A 22294-nucleotide genomic window follows, 5' to 3' on the forward strand; every position below is an offset into this window, starting at 1 on the left:
ACCATGTGATAAATGTCAGAATATAAATCAGGGATTTAAAATATTTTACAATGGGCAAACACTGACTAAATCATATATACATAATTATTATAAAAATGAAGCACTTTTTTAAAGTACATTATTTTCACTGGAGTTCCTCTTTAAGTGGGAGTAGGTACATTTGTGATAAGCAATCTATTATGGAAAATTCTGAGGGTTAGGGTTATGATGTGATGATTTTACCAATAGTAGGAGGTACTTGGATTATATAGTGATTTATAAAGAGGGATATGGTATGATTTTGAGAAGCACTCAGGGCCGGTTCTGGGCATAGGCCATCTAAGCAAAGCCCTAAAGTGCCCTCTGGTGTACAGGATGCAATATTGCACATTCTGTTGTAATGAAATTCTGAAGAGTGGGGGTGTTATCAGATAGGTAAGGAATTGCCCTGGAAACACTGCCCTAGGATATTGGGAACATTAGAATCATAGCAAAGTATTCTTTCCCAAACAGCACGAGAAGTGAAACAAAATCTGCATCCAGTCCAAATATTGAGTCATGTAATTACCTTGTCTTCTTTCCAACAGGAGAACCCATACCTCTGCAGCGATGAGTGTGATGCCTCCACCCCTGACCTGGCGCACCCTCCCAGCCTCATGGTTGATAAAGATGAGGAAGGTCTGGCCACTTACTGGCAAAGTGTCACATGGAAAAGATACCCAGAGCCTCTGGTAGCGAACATTACATTGTCTTGGAACAAGACTATAGAGCTCACAGATGACATTGTGGTCACCTTTGAATACGGTCGCCCGACCGCTATGATGCTGGAGAAGTCTCTGGACTATGGCAGGACTTGGCACCCCTACCAATACTATGCTGACGATTGTATCGAAGCATTTGGCATGACCCCCAAGAAGGTGATAAATCTCATAGCTAGTAATGTCACTCGTGTGCTGTGCACAGAGGACTATTCCCGCTGGGCGGGCTCCAAGAAGGAGAAAAACGTGCTCTTTGAGGTTCTGGAACGTTTCGCCATCTTTGCTGGTCCAGATCTCAGGAAGATGGAAAACTTGTACACGAGGATGGAAAGCGCTAAAGGTTTGAAGGACTTTTTCACCCTCACTGACCTGCGGCTCAGGTTACTGCGTCCGGCACTGGGTGGGACTTACGTGCAACGAGATAATTTAAGAAAGTATTTCTATGCCATCTCCAACATAGAGGTGACAGCCAGGTGAGTGGTTGACTTATTGGTTGAATGATTTATGGATTGATCTACAGAATTCGGTGTATTGGCAGTGTTTCTATCTTTGCTTTCCTTAACTGAACAAGCAGAGGTAAGAAAACAAATGTGTGGGAGGGTAGTCTATGCTTTTTAGCCCTGTCCTCCCTCCTTCCCACTTCCCCAGAGGTGTAGCTACAGTGTCACATAGCCTATTGCAAATCTTACTGTGCCCTCCTCCCCCACAACACTGAATATACAATTAATAATCATGATACTAAGGGCCCGTCTCTACTCCATGCAAATTTGAATGCATTTTCTGCACACAGATTCGCATAGCAATGTATTTCAGTGGGCCTGTTTCCACTGTGTCCAGAATTCACATGTAGAAAAAAAAATAGATTGCAGTTTGACAAAATTTCAGATGCCGCATGGCGTTTTTGAGTTTGTGTTTATTTGTGCGTTTTGTCAATGTATGTCAATAGAGACAAAACACGAAAAAAAAACTTAAAAAACCCTGAAAAAAATTAAAGATTATGCATGCGAATCCACATGCAAAAAAACTGAAGCATACGCCTGCGATTACGCATCCAGAAAATAGCATGGAAATGTGCATGCTAGAGGTGGAAAATAAAAAAACTGGTGGAGGTGCCCTTGATGAATGATAACAACTATATGCTGGGGTTATAAAGGATAAGTGTATGTCGTACCTTATCAGAAGAATAAGCCAAGTAAAATGGAAAAAAAATGAATACATGCACGTTAAGACAACGCGTTTTGCGGGTCATTGCCCGCTTCCTCAGGTCAATACAAGACCTTAGAATGCAACAATCTCTAGCACCAGCACCTTTCATACTGTAGTGGAAACGTACCCTAAAACTTCCATACCAGGAACTGCCACAGCTTAAAGTGGACCTGAACTCAGAATGTCCTCTCTGCGCTAAAAGATAAGCAACAGCATAATAACCTTTAAACAAAAAACATTTCTTTGTTACAGCTCATACAAATCCTAAAATACATTTGCACAGTTTGTACTTCCTGATTCATGGATGCAGACATATTGTTTAAAGCCTGTGCTTTCAAATGGACTTATCTGCTTATCTGCCATGGCAGTCATGTGACACGGGAGGATCCAATTACAATTTGTGATTAGACACAAATGAGGGGGAAATAGACATACCAGTGTATAGCAGTAGATAGAGAAAGTATTTCTGATGCTGAAAGCAAGATAATTAACATAAAAGTGGGTATCCTGAATTCTTTACTGCATTCTACTATGTGTTACTGCAGTGTTTTATTATAGCTTCCAGCTTCAAGTTCCAGGACAGACTAATAAATAATTAAGTAAAACAAATACTTCCTGTTTCTGTGACTGAGTTCCCTTCAAAACGTTGATGCCCTACCCCCCCACAAACACACACACACACAATATTATCATCCCTTCCTTTGCCACTGCTTGGTGCCCTTCACAGCCTTGGAGCTCATCTCACGCGGGTCATAAAACAACACACTTGTTTTATGACCCGTGCCATCAGGATCTTCACACTTGTAACAAGTGTAGCCACAAAAACACCTGATCACAGGGGGCACGATGACTGGCTGGTGGGGCTCATTTGGATAATCAAAATCAATGTTTGCATGGGGAGCTTTAGATATTGTTGCCTAACTCAGGTGATATAAAATTAAGCCTAACTAGTTTAGCAATGATAGGAGTCCAATGTAAACATCACAACTAGACTAAATAGAGGAATAGAAATAGAGGCTTTTGAGCACAGCAGATTGTGCACATGATAGTGCTATTATTGAAGAAAAGTTACCTACAGATGTACTCATCTAGTTGGGTTGGCTTGCTTTAATTCTTACTTGCTAGCAAGCTGCTCCTGTGTGGACAGATCACAAACAAATCATTCCAGAGAGAGAAACACGGTGTGTGTAATTCCTTATCTTGGTAGTTCAGCATTACTGGAGACTAGAGCTTGTATTTTACAGACAGGAAGTGTTAAATCAGGATTGGAGGTAGAGTTTTATTTTTTGCAAATATAAGTGTCATCCAGATACATTAATTACAAGGGATCTTGCAAGGATCGTGAGGTATTTATGGCAAATGGACAAGACTCTTGGTTTACTTAATGTCTACATTGACTCAGGCTGCCATGCAGAGTCTTTTTACATACCTTGTCCTGTTCACTGTATGCTGCTGGAGCCTGTTAACTATAGGGAACAGTTAACTATATATTACTTGCCCAGTGTGCCCCAGTGTAGCACCGCCCATGATCACAGGGTCTGCTAGTTATTGCTGTCAGCGCAATAAAACTTCCCCCTCCCAGCCTTCCTCACCCCCCTAAGTTACATGTATGAGAAAACAGGTAATATGGTGCAATTGTGTTCTGATTGGATGAAAGCTTGGACTTTGGCAGTTGGACCTCAAGGTCACTGTGCCCTCTGCCCCGCCCCCCATGCTCATCCGGCCTGTAGCAGTGAGCATAGCTTAGATACCGTCTTTTCTATAACAGCTGCTGCTCTCTTGCCTGCACATCCAGCTAATCTCCGTTTACAACCGAAAGATTTTGTGATTATCGATGATTGCAGTTATATTGTCAGATCTCTGTCCGGTCACGGCTCATCAATAATATTAGCCAGCTGGGAAAAAAATTCTGATGAAACGCCGCCTAAAAGGATAAAAATGTCACCGTGCAGCTAAATTAGTGCTCAGCTATTTTAGCACTGAAATCAATGGCGGACAAAAGCGGCGCTGAGACGGCTAACATGTGAGAACACCCGGGGGGCCGACATTTACATCACGGGAAAAATAAGAGGCCGATGCACTGATTCATTGCTAGACAGATACATTTTATCTTGGGTCTGGATTTAGCACTGCCAGTTTAGTTTGCAGTAACCTATTGGATTGCAGCTGCTTTTCTTATCTTTGTTGAGGCCTAACGCCAGCTGCTAATGTCTCCCAAGTCTCCTGTAGTAAAATGTTGTCTTCTTACCTGAGGTGCTTTAAAAAAACAAAACAAAACAGATACTTATGTAAGGATGGGAAAGGCTCTTGGTCTTCTCCTGGTCTCCAGAGGTTCCTCTCCTGGTCTCCACGTTCCAGCACTGTCTCCCCTGTTCAAATCTCTCACCACGGGAGGCAGGGCCGGATTCACCATGAGGCACTGTAGGGATGTGCCTACAGGCGCCTGATGATAGAAAGGCAGCTCACTCCCCTCTCTCTCTTCTTCCCTGTGCAGAGGCCCAAGTTGAGTTTAAAGGAGAGGCTACTCACCTGACTCTCAGCATTCCACTAATGAGATCTACCTTCAACTGGGGGGAACATCTAGCTACCTAATCCTTTGGGGTCACCTCTACTCTTCTCTCAGCTACTTAACACTGAGAGAACCTCTGGCTACCTAATACTAAATGGCACCTGTACGCCAGGAAAGGGAGGTAAGGGAGAAGTGACAGCTGGGACATCCAGCACAGCTGCGGTGCAGTTCGATGGGGGTTTGTAGGTTCATGGAGGGCAAAGTCTAAGGTGCCAGGAGATCTTGTGCCTATAGGCTCCTGTGATGTAAATCCGTGCCTGACGGGAGGCTTACAGACGTCTTCGGGAGCCTGAGTGCTCCTGAAGACGCAGGGACGGATCTAGGGGGGGGGGGCAAGCGGGTCTCTTGCCCCAGGCGCAGTTTGTTGAATTCTTAAAAAGGCGGCAAAATGTGGATGGGGAATGGCAGTTTAAGCGCCAAAACCTGACCTTGCCCCAGTCGCAACTTGGGGCAACTTGGTTTAGATCCGTCCCTACGGGAGGCTCTGTGCTGTGCATGCGAGAGAGAACGTGCATGCATGCGCACTACGGAGCCGCCCGTCCTCAGGAGCACTCAGGCTCCCGAAGACTTCCGAAGCCTCCCACAGGGGAAGAGAGCAGTCTCCGACCCACCGGTTTGAGACTGCCAATTGGGTGAGAGCGCTACAACGATGGGACCAGAAGAGAAATGGGGAGGCTCTATAGGACCCAGAGCCTTCCCCCTCCTTAGGTAAGTATCTGTTTTTTTATTTTAAAAATGCTTTTTTCCTTTAAAGGACACCTGAAGTGAGAGTGATATGGAGGCTCCTTATTTATTTCCTTTTATCCACTTAAGGGCTGCAGTGTTAAACCCCCCGTAAAAACCAGGCCATTTTTCACAAAAAGGGCCCACTGCAGCTGCAGGGCCGCACAACACAGCACACAAGTGATTAGCCCCCCCCTTTTCTCCCCACCAGCACAGCTTTCTGTTGGTGGGGTCTGATCGCTCCCTCAGTGTTTGTTTGTTTGTTTTATAAATATTTATGTTCTTTATTTTGAAATATTTTTTTTTTATTTATTTAGTGGCCCCTCCCTCCCTCCAGCCTATCAATGTGATTGGCTGTCATAGGCTTTAGCCTTTAGCCTATGACAACGGATCACCCCTGAGCCAATGGAGGGGACAGCCGTGTCACACGGCTGTCCCCAGTACAGCGCTGTCTTAGATCGCAGCGCTCTACGGGCTAAGTAGACGGCGGTTTTACCGTCTAAAAGCCTCCTAACGGCAATCGCCCACTCCGTCATTCATGCAGAGATGCGCCCACATCAGCGCACGCGATCGCCCGCAATACCCACCCCAAGGACCTTACGCTGATTGGCGTTAGGCGGATACAGCTAATATATAAACAAAGGATGTTAACCCTTTGTCTGCTTCCATGAAAGCAGGAAGTAAACACTGCAGATTTATTGCAGGAGTTCTGTAAACGGTAAGAAATGTTTTTTTTTCTTTAAATGTTATTATGCTGTTACTTATATTTTAGAGCAGAGAGGAAGTTCTGAGTTTAGGTCCTCTTTAAAAGGAAATAAATATGGCAGCCTCCATATCACTCTCACCTCGGGTTCACTGTAAAACAGAAAGTATTGGCAAGGTATGACTTTCCCATGGATATATGTAATTGATGACGTGCAAACACCTTCTACCAGATTTTTCTGGGCCCTTAGGGGACTTAATTGCTTAATTCAAGGGATGCCATTTTTAGTAAAGTAGAAAAGTACCAGAAATGTTCTGTTTTAATTTGTTTTAATTGATCAAAAACCAAAGTAATTGACAACATGTACTACAGTAAAGGAATACACTCGGTAAGAGATAATTACATCATTTTCTTCCTAATCTGGTAATTATTACCAGTTTAGAAAGAAAATTATATGTAATTATCTTCCTCCGCAATAGAGCAGATAGCAGACACTCCTATTAAAACAATTATTTGCGATTTTCCATTGTTTAAGCTCATTGGCGGTATGATACTTTCCGGATTTTATGGTCTGAAAGTGGTGCAATTTTTTTCTGCGTTTAGACCCTGGAATACAGAAATAACTACACGCCGTTGTGCACTCTGCATGTCCCACTCAGTGTTGCTTTGTAAATTTTCGCCAAAGCCATTATTGCATCAAACATCCTATTTACAATTTCGAGAAAATATTCCCGGCAATACATTGCATTTCTGCAATATGGTCAAAGAAAACAAATTTTTGCAAAAAGAAAACGCCCAAAAATTATATTTTACTACAAAAAATTTGCGAAAAGGGTGAACATGTTTAATTTGAACACAAACTTTTTACAAAGTCGAATATTACATTTTTGTTGCAAAGGTCAATGTGAAAAGAATATCAGCATTCTTGCACATCACTGATCCCGCCCAACAATCACCCCAACCCAGGTTCAGGATTACCAAAAGCAGCATCTTTTTTTCACCCCGAGCCTGGATCGGGAATACTGCTAGGGAGGTTAAAGAGGAACGCCAGTGAAAATAATGTAAAAAAAAAAAAGTGCCTCATTTTTACAATAATTATGTATAAATGATTTAGTGTTTGCCCATTGTAAAATCTTTTAAATCCCTGATTTACATTCGGACATTTATTACATGGTGACATTTTTACTGTTGGCAGGTGATGTAGCTGCTGCATGCTTTTTGGCAGTTGGAAACAGCTGTAAACAGCTATTTCCCACAATGCAACAAGGTTCACAGACAGGAAACTGCCAGGAGTACCACGGTCCTCAGGTTTTTTTGTGGGAGGGGTTTCACTACAATATCAGTCATACAGCGCCCCCTGATGGTCTGTTTGTGAAAAGGAATAGATTTCTCATGCAAAAGGGGGTATCAGCTACTGATTGGGATAAAATTCAATTCGAAATCTGAGTTTCTCTTTAAAATTCATAGAAGCAGGTAGAGAAGCAGTTGGCACTGCAGCAGTGTATAGACAGCATAGAGGGGGGGTTATGCAGGGAATACACACCTGGCTCACAGAAATACACTTTGTGTGCTCTGATCCATGTAGAGAAGTATTCATGAAGAAAGGATGAGGAATGAGCGGCATTGCAAAGTATATTTATTCTTCAATCAGGGAGGCACAGTCCAAATAGGCAAATACAAAACAGTGGTGCAGCATGAAGGACATACCGGTGCTTAGAGGTGTTGTGGTAGCGGTTGGTTCTGGGCACTGCTCGCCTGACGGCCGTTTTGCGCTATTTAGCGCTTCTACGGAGGCTGGGTTAAAATTCAGAGTGGCCTTGTGTTCTCTGCGCTCACTGCATTGTCACCCCATGACGCCACCCTGGCACCGTCCTTTGTTCAAGATTCCCTCCTCCGGTGCCCAACACATTTTGCCAGTGACCCCAGTCTCCCCCAGTCTCTGCTTCTCAACCCATCCTACGACCTCAACTTGGCAACAATAATAGGATCGGCGTGTTTGTGCAAGAGTCTAAAGGCTGGTAAATAAGATGCAATTTTCCTATCAGATCGTCAGGAAATTTCCCATCGATCAATAATCTCCAACATGTCCAATCTGCTTCCGATTGATAAAAAGATCGTTTTGGAAATCAGTTTTTTTGCTAAATCGAACCCTTTATTCATTGGAAACAGAACAAACATGTGGGAAAAGATTGATCAATGGGAATTTTCCCTTCGATCTGATGGGAAAATTGCATTGTTTATTCCAGCCTTTACACACCTGCACAATCAGGGGTGGAGTCAGGCGTGAACACGGGGGGACGACATCCACCTGCTTTTTTCAGAGGGTGGACGAAGTCCACCCTAGCATGTATGGAGGGAGAGAGCGCAGAGAAGAGGGATCGGTGGGCACAGCTTGGGGCTCCCCCTTCCTCACTCTCCCCTCCCGAACTAAAATTTGCAGGCGGCTGGCAGCGGGCAGGACTTACCTCTTCCTTGTTCCAAGCGCCAGGGAAGTAGTGATGTCCGGTTCATTTGAGCCGGTTCTTTCCTGTGAGTTGAGTGATCCAACTCATCACACTGAACCAAATCAGTTCAGTGGATGAGACAGGAACTGCAGCTGCACACATCACTACTACTTCCCGGTGCTTGGAACAAAGGAAGAGGTAAGTCCCGCCCGCTGCTGGCAAATTTTAGTTCTGGAGGGGAGAGTGAGGAGCCCCAAGATGAGGGAGTGGGGGAGACGTCCCCCCTTCCCCGCTGTGCCCACCGCTCCCTCTTGTCTGCGCTGTCTCCCCTCCTTGTGGGGACATCTGGCTACCTATTCTGGGGGCACCTATATATCTGGCTATACTGGGGACACCTGGCTACATAAACTGACGACACCAATACACCTAGCTACATATAGTGAGGACATCTATATACCTGGCCACCTTTTCTGGGGACATCTATACACCTGGCTACCTATTCTGGGGACATTATACACCTGCTACCTATTCTGGGGACATTATACACCTGCTACCTATTCTGGGGACAACTATACTCATGGCTACTTATACTGGGGACACCAATACACCTAGCTACATATAGTGAGGACATCTATATACCTGGCCACCTTTTCTGGGGACATCTATACACCTGGCTACCTATTCTGGGGACATTATAAACTTGCTACCTATTCTGGGGACATTATACACCTGCTACCTATTCTGGGGACAACTATACTCATGGCTACATAAACTGGGGACACCAATACACCTAGCTACATATAGTGAGGACATCTATATACCTGGCCACCTTTTCTGGGGACATCTATACACCTGGCTACCTATTCTGGGGACATTATACACCTGCTACCTATTCTGGGGACATTATACACCTGCTACCTATTCTGGGGACAACTATACTCATGGCTACTTATACTGGGGACACCTATAGACCTGGCTACCTATGCTGGGGGTACCTATTTTGGGGGAACTGCTGTCAGATTATCTGTATTTTTGAGGAACCACTGTTAACAGATTAAGTGTATTTTGGGGAACAGCTGCTAGATTATGTGTATGTTAGGGGAACGGCTGCTGCCAGATTAGGTGTATTTTGGGGAACTGCTGCCAGATTGTGTATGTTTGGGGGACCACTGCTGCCAGATTACATGTATTTTGGGTGTTACGTTTATTTTGGGTGATCCACTGCCAGGTTTCGCGTATTTTGGGGAACTGCTTCTAGATTGTGTGTATGTTGGGGGAACTGCTGCTGCCAGATTGTCTATTTTGGGGGAACCACTGCCAGATTACATGTCTTTTTGGTGAAATCCTGTCAGATTACATCTAATTTTTATCTATTTATCTACATCTACATCTATTTTTGATTGGATTTCTTGATCTAACTAAAAAAACTTTCAATTTTTTTGAGACAACCAATTGTATTTATCGAATTGGTGTAAAATTGGATCTTTTAATTGTCTAGTGTGTGGCCACCTTTAGGCATGTAAAGAGAGAAGGTTAGTGTTAGAAATGGAGTGGAAGAGGATCGTGGTAAAGAGACAATGAAGCAGAAAAAAAATTATGATATAATGATTTGTATGTGTAGTACAGCTAAGAAATAAAACAGCAGAGAAGCAAGTTGCCTCTTGCACACTGCACGCGATTCCGATTCAGATTCCGCTTTTTAATCAGTTTTTACATCCGATTCAGATTCTGATTTGCAGTTTGCTCCTTGCACACTGCAAATCGGAATCTGAATCGGATGTAAAAACTGATTAAAAAGCGGAATCTGAATCGGAATCGCGTGCAGTGTGCAAGAGGCCTAATATTGTTTCCAGTACAGGAAGAGTTAAGAAACTCCAGTTGTTATCTATGCAAAAGAGCCATTGAGCTCCACGACTTTCAAAGTTGCAGAGAGCTCTGTCTTCTGAAGCTTATTATCTCAAGTGTCAGTCACTGTATTGTTTTTTTCTCTGCAGAGGGCAGCTCAAAAGTTCACTAGCCTGCTCTGTAAAATCATTTAGAATGCTGAGTAGTGTGTAAACTGCAAATATTAGAGAATGATGTGGATTTTGCTGCCGCGTCTATGCATGTCAGTCAGTGGTATCTCTACCTCTCCCCCGCCCCTCTCAGTGAAGGAAGACTAAGAGGGGAGAGGCGGTGATACAGGCTGAATGACGCGCGTAGAAGCAGAGCTGTGCTGCCTCTATGCGTAAGGAGCCTGTGATGTACCCCCATGAGTTTGGGGTGATTGAGGGGGTTTTCAGCCGCGGTTCTGCAGGGTTTTAAGAGGGGCAATAATGTTAATAAGGTTTTTAAAGTAAAAACCTAATTTTCGGGAGACTTCAGAGTCTCTTTAAGTGTGTAGGGTGGAGAGCTTTGTGTTAGGCGTGGATATGGGGGAGATAGTGTTAGGGATGAAGAGTCAGAGGGTAAGTGTTAGGCGTGGAGAGGGAGGAGGTAGCATTAGAAGTTAAGCTTCAATGGAGTGAATTTAGTGTTAGGAATGAAGAGCGTCAAGAAATTACTGATACAACTATCAGTAACATCTTGTGCCCAAATTACTTGCGGCAATACTAAACATACCAAAACTGAAGGTCATCCATTAGTTTAGAGGAACTGCACAGATTCTGGCCATATTTAATGTAAAGTGGTCGAATCTGCCCAAAATAGATCAGTTCAGTCAAACATTACATTGGACGCTTTAGTGTTTGAGAGTTGAGACACATGAATATTCATCTCAGTGCTAAGCTTGCACTTACACTGAATGGAGCTGTTAGCTGTTTTTCTGTGGAGCTCCGATTAGCTGATCGGAGAGTCAGCCTTTCTGTTTCCTGTCCTGGTCAAGGCCCTCACTTTCTGTCAATTTAATTGTCAATATGTGTCCTGTAGGTATTGATTCTGTGAGTAACTGGAGACAGACTAGGCTATAACCAAGAAATGTGAGGAGAGAGAGAGAGAGAGAAACAAAGACCTTCAAAGACACTGAGGGTTGAGCTACTAAGATTAGAGAACACGGTACAGCACATAAGATTCAATAAACTTGGATTTTTTTTGTTAAGTTTGTTAGTAACTTGCAAAACTTTACAAACTGCACTTGAATCCTATCAAACCATAGCAGGGTTACTAAAAGTTTAGTGAAAAATGTTTCGCACACACGCTTAATGGTTCTTGGGCCAACACAGCCTCTGCTGATAATCTAACATTTCTACAGTGGCCCCCGATGGGTTGCAAATAACTCTCTTGTGAAAAAATGAAAGAGAATTTGTTTGAAAAAAAAAAAGAGCTGAGGGGGGGATAATTACCTCCCGGAGGTGGAAGCCTCTGGATCCTAATGAGGCCTTCCCTGTCCTCCTCCGTCCCTCCGTTCTCCACCTGTGCAGTAGAGCGGATCCGATCATCGAGGTCGGCTATTTCTGCCCGGGCCCGAATTAAACCACTACTGCACGTGGCTCGCACAGGATTGTTATGAACCTGGAGCCCAGCACCAACTCTCTTACCCACATGTTAGGCATACATTCAAAAAGGGCGCAGTGGTTGGGTGCTGGAGAAAACCGCTAGTGGAAAATCAGTAAAATTAGCGACATTCCACAACTTAATTATGATAGTAGTAAAAATTTGCCAATACTGATGCTAAACCCTAACCTACTCTCACACAACCCTGCCTCTACCAATGCCTAACCCTAACCAAGCCCCCTACAGCAACATTTTCTGATATTTACGCCTAACCTTAACCTACATTCACATGAGCTCCTCCCTCTAATGATGCCTTACCCTGACCGATCCCCTCACTGCAATTTTTGCTGATAAGCGTGCCTCTTTCGACACTAAATGTATAAGGCGGATTCTTCGGAGCAGATATTTCCACATGGAAATCAGAAAATGCAAAACGGAATTCTGCTGAAATCTGATTTACCGCAACTCAATCATTTTAGCCCAATCACAGAACTATGAAGCATTGGAACAATCTGAGAATACTGAATTTTTCAGCTAAATTTTAATTTCAAACCAGTCACAAGACTGAATTTCCGTTTTTCTGATTTACAATTTCCGTTTTTCCGATTTTTATTTTCTCTGATGCAAAAAATGCTGAATAAAATACTCTTCAAAAAAAAGTGGAAATTGAAAAACATTTTAAATCAGAAAACCAAAAACAATGCTGCGCCACCAAATAAATTAAAGTCTGAAAAAAAGAGAGAGTGCGCTGTGTCCAATCCTCTTGAAATATTCTGTATAAAATGTAATCCACTGCAAGCCAGTACGCCTGACGCACAACACGGAAGCGCTGGAGGAGTGCGGAGAGAGGATCAAAGCGGGACGCCGTGAACGATCCTGTCGGAGGACGCGCACGGATTCCTAAGCCTTGCCGCTGTGACATGCTGATTTTTCTTCTTGGAGTGTGTAAGTGTGATGTGGGCGCGAGAAGCGCAGGATTGTTTTAACCGGAACATGAATTTTGCGCAATTAAATCTTTTTTGTGTTTTATTGAGGAATAAAAAGAGGCCTTTTTATCTGATATATGGATGTGGATTACTGATGTTCCCAGTGCACCACATAATAAGCGAGGCCCCCACCTGTGCATAGGTGGCTTCAATTCGGTGAGCCGCTCTGATACTAGAGGTGGTGGGTTCACGAGTGGACACTCTGTTGGCACCAGCACGGCTGAGTTGTGATATTTAGATGCATACCTGTGAAACAGTATTACACTATTAGAAGCTAACTTTGCAGGCTGGAAGCACGCAGTGGATTACATTTTATACAGAATATTTTAAAGCAGAAATTGGAAAAACGTAAAATCGAAAAGCAGAATTTCCGTGGATTTGGAAAAGTTAATTTCCAACCAAACCTGCGATGGCGGGACTTTACCACCCCACAGACATTAGATTCCTAAACCCCCCCCCCCCCCTCATCATCCACATAGTTGGGCTGCCCTCCTCCCCCAACTCCTTGCAACGTTCCAACCAACATATTATTTGCCACATATTAGGACATGCTTTAAAATAATCAGTCCTCCAGGATTATACAAATGTAGTAAAGCCTATTGGACCTCATGAAAAAAAGGTTAATTTTGACTTTCCTCGCCTTGGCATGGATTCATGGGAGACTGATAGTTTGCCTTTGTGATGTTTTTCTAATAATTCCTACTTGGCACATTTTTGGAGTCATCTTCTATTCTCCAGTTCACCTGCCCACATGCCTCTTGTGCCAGGCTGGTATTGATAAGGAACAATAGAACGAGTACATTTGAAATCGGCGCGGGAGACTTGGGCGCAGGATACAGCGGTATATGGCTGATCCTGCTTCTGCACAAGTCCGGGCCGAACTAATTACTATTCCCCCTCCAGGCCGCCATGGATAGAGGGGGAATGAAATAATTCGGCTTCCAGCGATTGCTGGAGGCCGAATTATTATGTTTTTAAGCAACTTCGGCTATGTCTTCTGACGGAGCCGACGTTACTCCCTGAGCGCTGCAATAGGAGTGATTCCTGTTGAAGTCTATGGAGGCGCCGGCTGCGCCCAAATCTAGCAGCACTGAAAAGCACTGCTCCGAATAGAACAAAAGCTTTCATTCTACTATTGCTGATTTTGTTTATGTTTTTTTTTTTTTTTTTTTTTCTTGCATTCTACTTTTATTGGGGTTCAAGATGGAGCTGAACAATTAAAATACTACAAATGTTGAGAGGGGTGGCAATGGCATGCATCAAAGTTTAGCTTGGGGAGACCTATGATTTCTAGTTACACCCGTTATTTAAAAAGAATATAATGAGTAGTGATGAGCCGAAATTCCATGCTTTCATAATTATGAGTTCTGGGTCACCATGAGCTTGCTGGTTAGTCTGTACCTCTCGGTGTTACAAGCCCTACTCCATAGAGCCAAATTAATCCATGCCATGCACTGATGAGGATCAACCAATCCAAAACAGTCTGTATGCATGTTGGATTATTATGGCTCTGTACAAATTAACAAGCTGACACATCATTGCATTCCAGCGGTTCTGGAGGTGTGTTTCGCTTCTAAGGGCAACAATGGTTAATTTGCATATATTCAGCAGTGATGCACTGGGAGACATCTCAAGCTCACTCCAACCTGAATTATCGCAAATACTTTCTATTTTAAAGGATACCCGAGGTGACATGTGGCATGATGAGATAGACATGGGTATGTACAGTGCCTAGCACACAAATAACTATGTTGTGTTCCTTTTTTTCTTTCTCTGCCTGAAAGTGTTAAATATCAGGTATGTAAGTGGCTGACTCAGTCCTGACTCAGACAGGAAGTGACTACAGTGTAACCCTCACTGATAACATATTCCAACTATAAAACACTTTCCTAGCAGAAAATGGCTTCTGAGAGCAAGAAATAGATAAAAAAAGTGGAATGTCTTATCAGTGAGGGTCACACTGTAGTCACTTCCTGTCTGAGTCAGGACTTATTCAGCCACTTACATACCTGATATTTAACTCTTTCAGGCAGAGAATGAAAAAAGGAACACAGCATAGTTATTTGTGTGCTAGGCACTGTAGATACACATGTCTATCTCATCGTGTCACATGTCAGTTCAGGTATCCTTTAAGAAAGCAAACTTTTGTTTTCCATAATTATGACATGAAATTTGCAATTACAACACACAATTGTAATTCTTAATTATCAGAAGAAAATTTGTAATTCATCATTTTGTAATTTGTAATTTTGTGTCATAAATTCACGTTCATTCGTAATTTTGTGTTTAATTTCGTGTTACTCCGAATTTCATAATTTCTTATAAAACGAGAAAATGACACTAAATTACAAATTACGGGTAGACACCAAATTCAGAAATTACGGGTAACACAAAATTGAAATATCATGCTTTAGGCTAATTTCACACCAGGACGTTGCGTTAGAGGGGGCGTTAAGGTCACATAACGTCCCCCTAACGGAACGCCTGGTGGTGCTGGATCTGGACGTCAGAGTGAGCTGCGTTGTGCAGCTCACTCTGGCGTCAGTGATGCCGTGATGCGCACTCTTGTGCGCATGCGGCATCACGTGGTCCCGCCGGCCAATCGCCGCACAGAGCGGCTGCTCCAGGAAGTAAACACTGCACGTCATAACGTGCAGTGCATATTAATTAGCCATGTGCCTGGCCGCTCTCCGCTCCTCCTCAACATTACTGAGCATGTGCAAGCAGTCTAACGCGGCTCAGCCGCGTCCAAAGTACTGCATGCAGTACGTTGTCTTGTGACGCAGCGTTACAATGTAACGCAACGTCCGCACTGTGAACAGCCCCATTGATTTTTCATTACTGTGCGGTGGGCTGCGTTACAGGCTGCTCTAACGTGCGCCTGTAACGTCCCACTGTGAAACCAGCCTTACACAAAAATTAGTCTTCAGAAATACCTGTAAATCTGAAGATTTTTGTAATCCCAAAAATGTCATAAAAACCATCGCAATTGTGAAATTGATTGTAATTACAACAATTGGTGTATGGTTGAAATTACACAAAATTTCACATAATTTGTAGTGATTACGGTTTTTCCATTACATAACTGAAATTAAGAAAATGATGCATAATTTAGTGAAATCGTAATTAGCATATTACAATAATCACTAATAATGAGTAGTTCTTCCAATAAGAGGATTGAGAAGAACCATCGTCCTTGTATGAAGGAAAGACGGGGACAGTGGGAGGAAAGCAAGAGTCAATATAGCGTAGTAAAATGGTGACACAGGGATTAAAGCGATGTGAATAATTACAGGTATACTCACATTTGTGTGCCACGTCAGGGACACAACAAACCCCACTCAGGTTAAAAAGTCACTCTCTGCAGTTATGGACAAAACTACAAAGTATCCATGCGAGGTGGTATGATTACGTACATGGTTCAGAGGTGCCAAAGTGAAATAAGATGATTAAAACTGTTTAAAAAAAAGAGAAGGTAAACTTACCTCGGTGAAAAAACTCACTGGTGAGGTTATTTTATTGATCCAAATGAGCAAAACTCTCATCGATTGCAAGTTGCAACAAGTTTCTTGGTACTAGGTTCCTGCTTCGTCAGGTACATAAAGAGAGCAAAGTCTCCAATGAGCCATGGTAAAGCCTAGCGCCTCTGAAGATTCCAAGAAGATGGAACAGCACCTCAGCGATCCTCCGAAGGTGTGCAAGAGCCAACCCCTTGTACTAACAGGGTAAAAGCGAAACTTGATTGAAGATAATGGTCCGCACCACCTCCAAGTATAAATCAGCTTGTGGGGTGCACGTGAGGGCAAGCCGCGCATGCGCTGAAGAGCACGGCCAGTCAGGTTACCAGGAGGCATAGCGCAAGAATGGAGGGGCCGAAGAGGACGGCGAGGGAGGCCACGGTTCTCATAAGGCTGAAGGAAGCCCCAAGTAAGTATAAATACACGCTGATAGGCGTCGGCGGGTCGTTAGTGGTATAGCATGGAAACGGCCGCTCGATCGAGCGGCCTTTCCATGCTAGTTCACGGAGACTGCCTCCGTGAACAGTGTGCGAGCCGCCGATCGCGGCTCGCACGCATAATGTAAACATCCGGGGAAGAAATCCCCGCTGTTTACATCACACGGCGCTGCTGCGCAGCAGCGCCGTGACGTAGATCGCAATCCTCGGCCTCTGATTGGCCGGGGATCGCCGTCATCTGATAGGCAGAAGCCTATCCTATCAGGCGCAGGACGGAATTCCGTCCTGCGCCGCTCAGAAATAAAGGTAGAGGGAGGGAAAGCCGGGGAGCCCAGAAAACGCTGCGGAGGAGGGCTTTGAGGAGCCCCCCCCCCCCCCGCAAATCAGTAGTAGCCGGCGGCGATCAGACCCCCCCTGCAGGACATCCCCCTAAAGGGGAAAAAAGGGGGGAAGTCTGATCGCCCTGCCACATTCCTGATCGGTGCTGCGGGGTGTAGAGCCCACGCAGCACCGATCAGTGCAAAATCCCCTGGTCCTTAAGTGGTTAACCTCACCATTTCATTTTTTCCTGAGAGGAGGTAAGTTTACCTTTCCCTCCTCTATTTTTTAACTTCCTTAGTGTTAATCCTGAGTCAGGCTGGGGATGGAAAGCTGCAGAACAGGGTGGTAATCCCGTGCCTGAGTGAGTTTCATGCAGGAGCTGCTGCAGACCTCTCTGAGGTATGTTTTTCTTCTTGTTTTTAGGGTCTAAAAGCTTGTGAAAAAATTGTATGGCTTTTAGACCTTAAAGAGGAACTCCAGTGAAAAGAATGTAATAAAAAAAGTGCTTCATTTTTACAATAATTATGTATAAATGATTTAGTCAGTGTTTGCCCAATGTAAAATCTTTCCTCTCCCTGATTTACATTCTGACATTTATCACATGGTGACATTTTTACTGTGGGCAGGTGATGTAGCTGCTGCATGCTTTTTTGGCCGTTGGAAACAGCTGTAAATAGCTATTTCCCACAATGCAGCAAGGTTCACAGACAGGAAACTGCCAGGAGTACGTATTCAAGAGTTTCTTGTGGGAGGGGTTTCACCACAATATCAGTCATACAGTGCCCCCTGATGGTCTATTTGTGAAAAGGAATAGATTTTTCATGTAAAAGGGGGTATCAGCTACTGATTGGGATAAAGTTCAATTCTTGGTCGGAGTTTCTCTTTAAATCTGGAAATAATCATAACACCAGGGAGGTTAAACTGTTTTAATAATTCTCTTTCACCTTGGTGCCTCTGAACCATATACAGTATTTATAATGAGTAGTTCTGGTAGTAGGATGTAAAAGGACCACCACCCCTTTTATGGATTCATAAGATTATAATGAAATTAATGGCATGTACAGGTGCATAATGATTCTCTCACTGGCATTCTCTCTCTCCAGTCTCGGTAGAGCCATCTGTCTCCCGCTCAATATAAAAAGCATCATGGGTGCTGCGCTCCTTCCTGTCTCCGTCTCTCGCTCATGACTGTCCTAATAGGGTTTAATTGAAGTTAATCAAGCGTGTGGTGATATTCGCATACAGTCACTTAACCAAGGTCTGATTCCAGAGAACTGAATCAATTCTGAAGTAATTAGTGTGACTCCTCGCTAGAGGTGAGGCAGCTGCTGCGTCACACCAGCAGACAACCCAGGGGGGATTGTGAGGCTTTTCCATGCCTCGTTCATTCAGCAGCTGCCTAAGTGAGAGAAGCTTCTCTGTGCTAAACCTCTGCGCTCACGGTAGGGAATACAATCCTGTACAGTCAGCAGGCAGCGTGCATTATCTGTGCCGTTCAGCTGTGGTGTCACTGCAGTGACTCCGCCGCCCACTGATGACATCACTGATAAAAACATTAAAGGTAGCGAAGGCTTTCAAACGTATAAAATGTGTATGCAGCATTTGGAACTTAGTATATAGTACAGTGTACCGCAACAAAGTGTAATTCTACAGAATTTTTTAAAAGATTTTTACTTAGAATTTTTTTTTCTCAAAAACTACAAGGTCTTTTTTTTTTACTTGTCCGCTACAGTATCAAACTTAGCATTTTTGCGTAGTCACATGTAATCATGAAATTACGGTACATAATTACGGTTATACACAAAATTATTTACAAATTTTCCAGAAATTGAGCTTTGTAATTGGAAAATTCGAGCTTACCACTAGTCAGCACTGAATCCAATACCGTTATTTTTGCATTGAAAGGAAAGCCTTCAAGACCCCTTTAAATGCAGCTAAACAAGCCTAGTTTGTCCAACCTTTCTTGGTAATTGAGACCTTCCATCCATCAGATCTGTGTACCTGTTCTAGTATGTCAATATCCTATTCTATAGTGCGGTGCCCAAAACTGCATCCCATTCTGAACGGCCCACTTCCCGTTTTGGAGTCCTTTTTACAAAGCCTGTAGGATAACTCCCGAGAGAGTTGTATATTGCAGTGCAACAAGTCCACACATCCACCTGTGTGACCTGTGGCCGCATGTTTGAGCAGCTTGAGGAACTTTTCATCCCAACACTTATAGGATGATATTTGCTGGAGGATTACAGTTCATATTAAACTGCGGGTCTATATAGTACAGATCTTACAGTTTTTTGTTTTTTTTTTGCTTTCTCAATACCTGACAAAGATGCATGCAGTGAACTACTCTTATCAATAACAACATTATAGGAGTTGGGCTTCGAACATAATGTATTCTTTTTTTATTTATAAATACTGTAATACCTATGCCATTCTACATTATAACCCAATGCTCATAATTTTTATATACAAGTCTATAGATGTCTTTTAAAGCACTGTTTGTTGTGCTGGCCAGAGCGCGAAGCAGGTGATTTGGGCATGGTAATCGGGCACCTAGGCTTAGTAATAGCCAAACAGATATTATATAGAGAACACAAAGAGGAGACACAGGGAGCCCAATATAGTGTAGTATGTACTGGTAAATGGATATAAAAAAGCAAGTATGTAGTAATACTCACAAACCAGGGTTACCCTCCCGGCAACCACTGAATAGGCAGGTGGGAAGATTAGACCTGTTCCCACTCAGGATTAAGAAGTCGCTCTCTGTACATCGGAAGAAAGGGGCAATACCCCTCCACCAGGGGTGGACTCAGGTAATGTATAGGCAAAACAGATGCGCCAAAAAGATAAAAATCGCTAAAGAGTTTAAAATAAGTGGAGTTCAAGGTGGACTTACCTCCTCCAAGCAGACACAAGATACTGTTGATCATATCCAACAAAAATATTTATTTACATACGCCAGAAAGTGCAACGCGTTTCGCAGGCATATCCCGCTTCTTCAGGCTATGGACAGAGCATATAATTCCTGCAAGTTTGGTATCAAGCTTAGCGTCTCTGTGAGTTATATGCTCAGTTCATAGCCTGAGTGAACCGGGAAATGTCCGCAAAACGCTTTGCACTTTCTGGAGTATGTAAATAATACATTTTTGTTGAATAATATCTACAGCCAGGGCCGAGCCTGGGCGGGTGCTGCGGGTGCAAGGCACCCAGGCGCCTGCCTCTAAGAGGCGCCGCCCGTCTGCCGCTCTCCCCCTGTGGTCGCTGCTCTCTCTCTCTCCCTCTAGCCGCCGGCGCCGCGTCAGACCTCGATCAGTAGTGCGGGCGCTAGGACCTAGCACGCCGCACTGATATGCGGAAGTGACATCACTTCCGCATAATGGCCTCAATTCACTAAGATCATGCTGGAGATAATAAGGCAAGAGAAAACTTACCTCACACAGTGAGAGAGTTATCTTACCTCTTCATTCCTTACGTTACCCCCTCTGTAGTTAATTTACCTCCTCTGTAGTTATTTTCACACACAGTTAATTAACAGCCTGTCTTTAACTCTGGAGTTATTTTAAGGATTGGAGAGTAAATTTAAAGACAGAAGAGTTAACTTTAGGTTTGCCTGAGGTAAAATGTTTCCTGAATACTACATGCCTTATCACCATGGTAACCACTCTAGAAACGTTATTAAAGACAGGAGATACGCTTAGTGAATTGAGGCCATAGAGCGGGTGCGTCCGGCGCCCTCTTACTGGTCGGGTCGCCCGCTGATCGAGGTTTGACGCTGCTGCAAGGTGAGGGGGTAGCGGCGGCGGCGGCTAGAGGAGGAGAGGGTGTCACTAACTAAAGGGGTTCCCTGTCACTCACTACATCTACTGGGCACATATACCCCCTGGCTACATCTACTGGGCACATATACCCCCTGGCTACATCTACTGGGCACATATACCCCCTGGCTACATCTCCTGGGCACATATACCCCCTGGCTACATCTACTGGGCACATATACCCCCTGGCTACATCTACTGGGCACATATACCCCCTGGCTACATCTACTGGGCACATATACCCCCTGGCTACATCTACTGGGCACATATACCCCCTGGCTACATCTACTAGGCACATATAGCCCCTGGCTACATCTACTGGGCACATATACCCCCTGGCTACATCTACTGGGCACATATACCCCCTGGCTACATCTACTGGGCACATATACCCCCTGGCTACATCTACTGGGCACATATACCCCCTGGCTACATCTACTGGGCACATATAGCCCCTGGCTACATCTCCTGGGACATATACCCCCTGGCTAAATCTACTGGGCACATATACCCCCTGGCTACATCTCCTGGGCACATATACCCCCTGGCTACATCTACTGGGCACATATACCCCCTGGCTACATCTACTGGGACATATACCCCCTGGCTACATCTACTGGGCACATATACCCCGCCCGTCCGCCGATCTCCCCCTGTGGTCGCTGCTCTCTCTCTCCCTCTAGCCGCCGGCGCCGCGTCAGACCTCGATCAGTAGTGCGGGCGCTAGGACCTAGCACGCCGCACTGATATGCGGAAGTGACATCACTTCCGCATAATGGCCTCAATTCACTAAGATCATGCTGGAGATAATAAGGCAAGAGAAAACTTACCTCACACAGTGAGAGAGTTATCTTACCTCTTCATTCCTTACGTTACCCCCTCTGTAGTTAATTTACCTCCTCTGTAGTTATTTTCACACACAGTTAATTAACAGCCTGTCTTTAACTCTGGAGTTATATTAAGGATTGGAAAGTTAATTTAAAGACAGAAGAGTTAACTTTAGGTTTGCCTGAGGTAAAATGTTTCCTGAATACTACATGCCTTATCCCCATGGTAACCACTCTAGAAACGTTATTAAAGACAGGAGATAAGCTTAGTGAATTGAGGCCATAGAGCGGGTGCGTCATGCGCCCTCTTACTGGTCGGGTCGCCCGCTGATCGAGGTCCGACGCTGCTGCAAGGTGAGGGGGTAGCGGCGGGAGCGGCTAGAGGAGGAGAGGGTGTCACTAACTACAGGGGGTCCCTGTCCCTCACTACATCTACTGGGCACATATACCCCCTGGCTACATCTACTGGGCACATATACCCCCTGGCTACATCTACTGGGCACATATACCCCCTGGCTACATCTCCTGGGCACATATACC

The 22294-nt window shown here is 44.2% G+C and overlaps 1 protein-coding gene across 35 annotated transcripts in view; it reads left to right on the forward strand.

Moving 5' to 3' along the window:
• Positions 1 to 22294, forward strand: part of NTNG2 (netrin G2) — a 293725-nt gene that overhangs the window by 181320 nt on the left and 90111 nt on the right. For all 35 annotated transcript variants that reach the window (XM_068248880.1, XM_068248879.1, XM_068248878.1 and 32 more), the window contains one exon: positions 567 to 1210. In XM_068248880.1, the coding sequence (XP_068104981.1) occupies positions 567 to 1210 (644 nt within the window). The remainder of the gene's footprint in view (positions 1 to 566; positions 1211 to 22294) is intronic.

The sequence above is a fragment of the Hyperolius riggenbachi genome, chromosome 8 (assembly GCF_040937935.1).
Source record: "Hyperolius riggenbachi isolate aHypRig1 chromosome 8, aHypRig1.pri, whole genome shotgun sequence".
NCBI classification, from domain to species: domain Eukaryota; kingdom Metazoa; phylum Chordata; class Amphibia; order Anura; family Hyperoliidae; genus Hyperolius; species Hyperolius riggenbachi.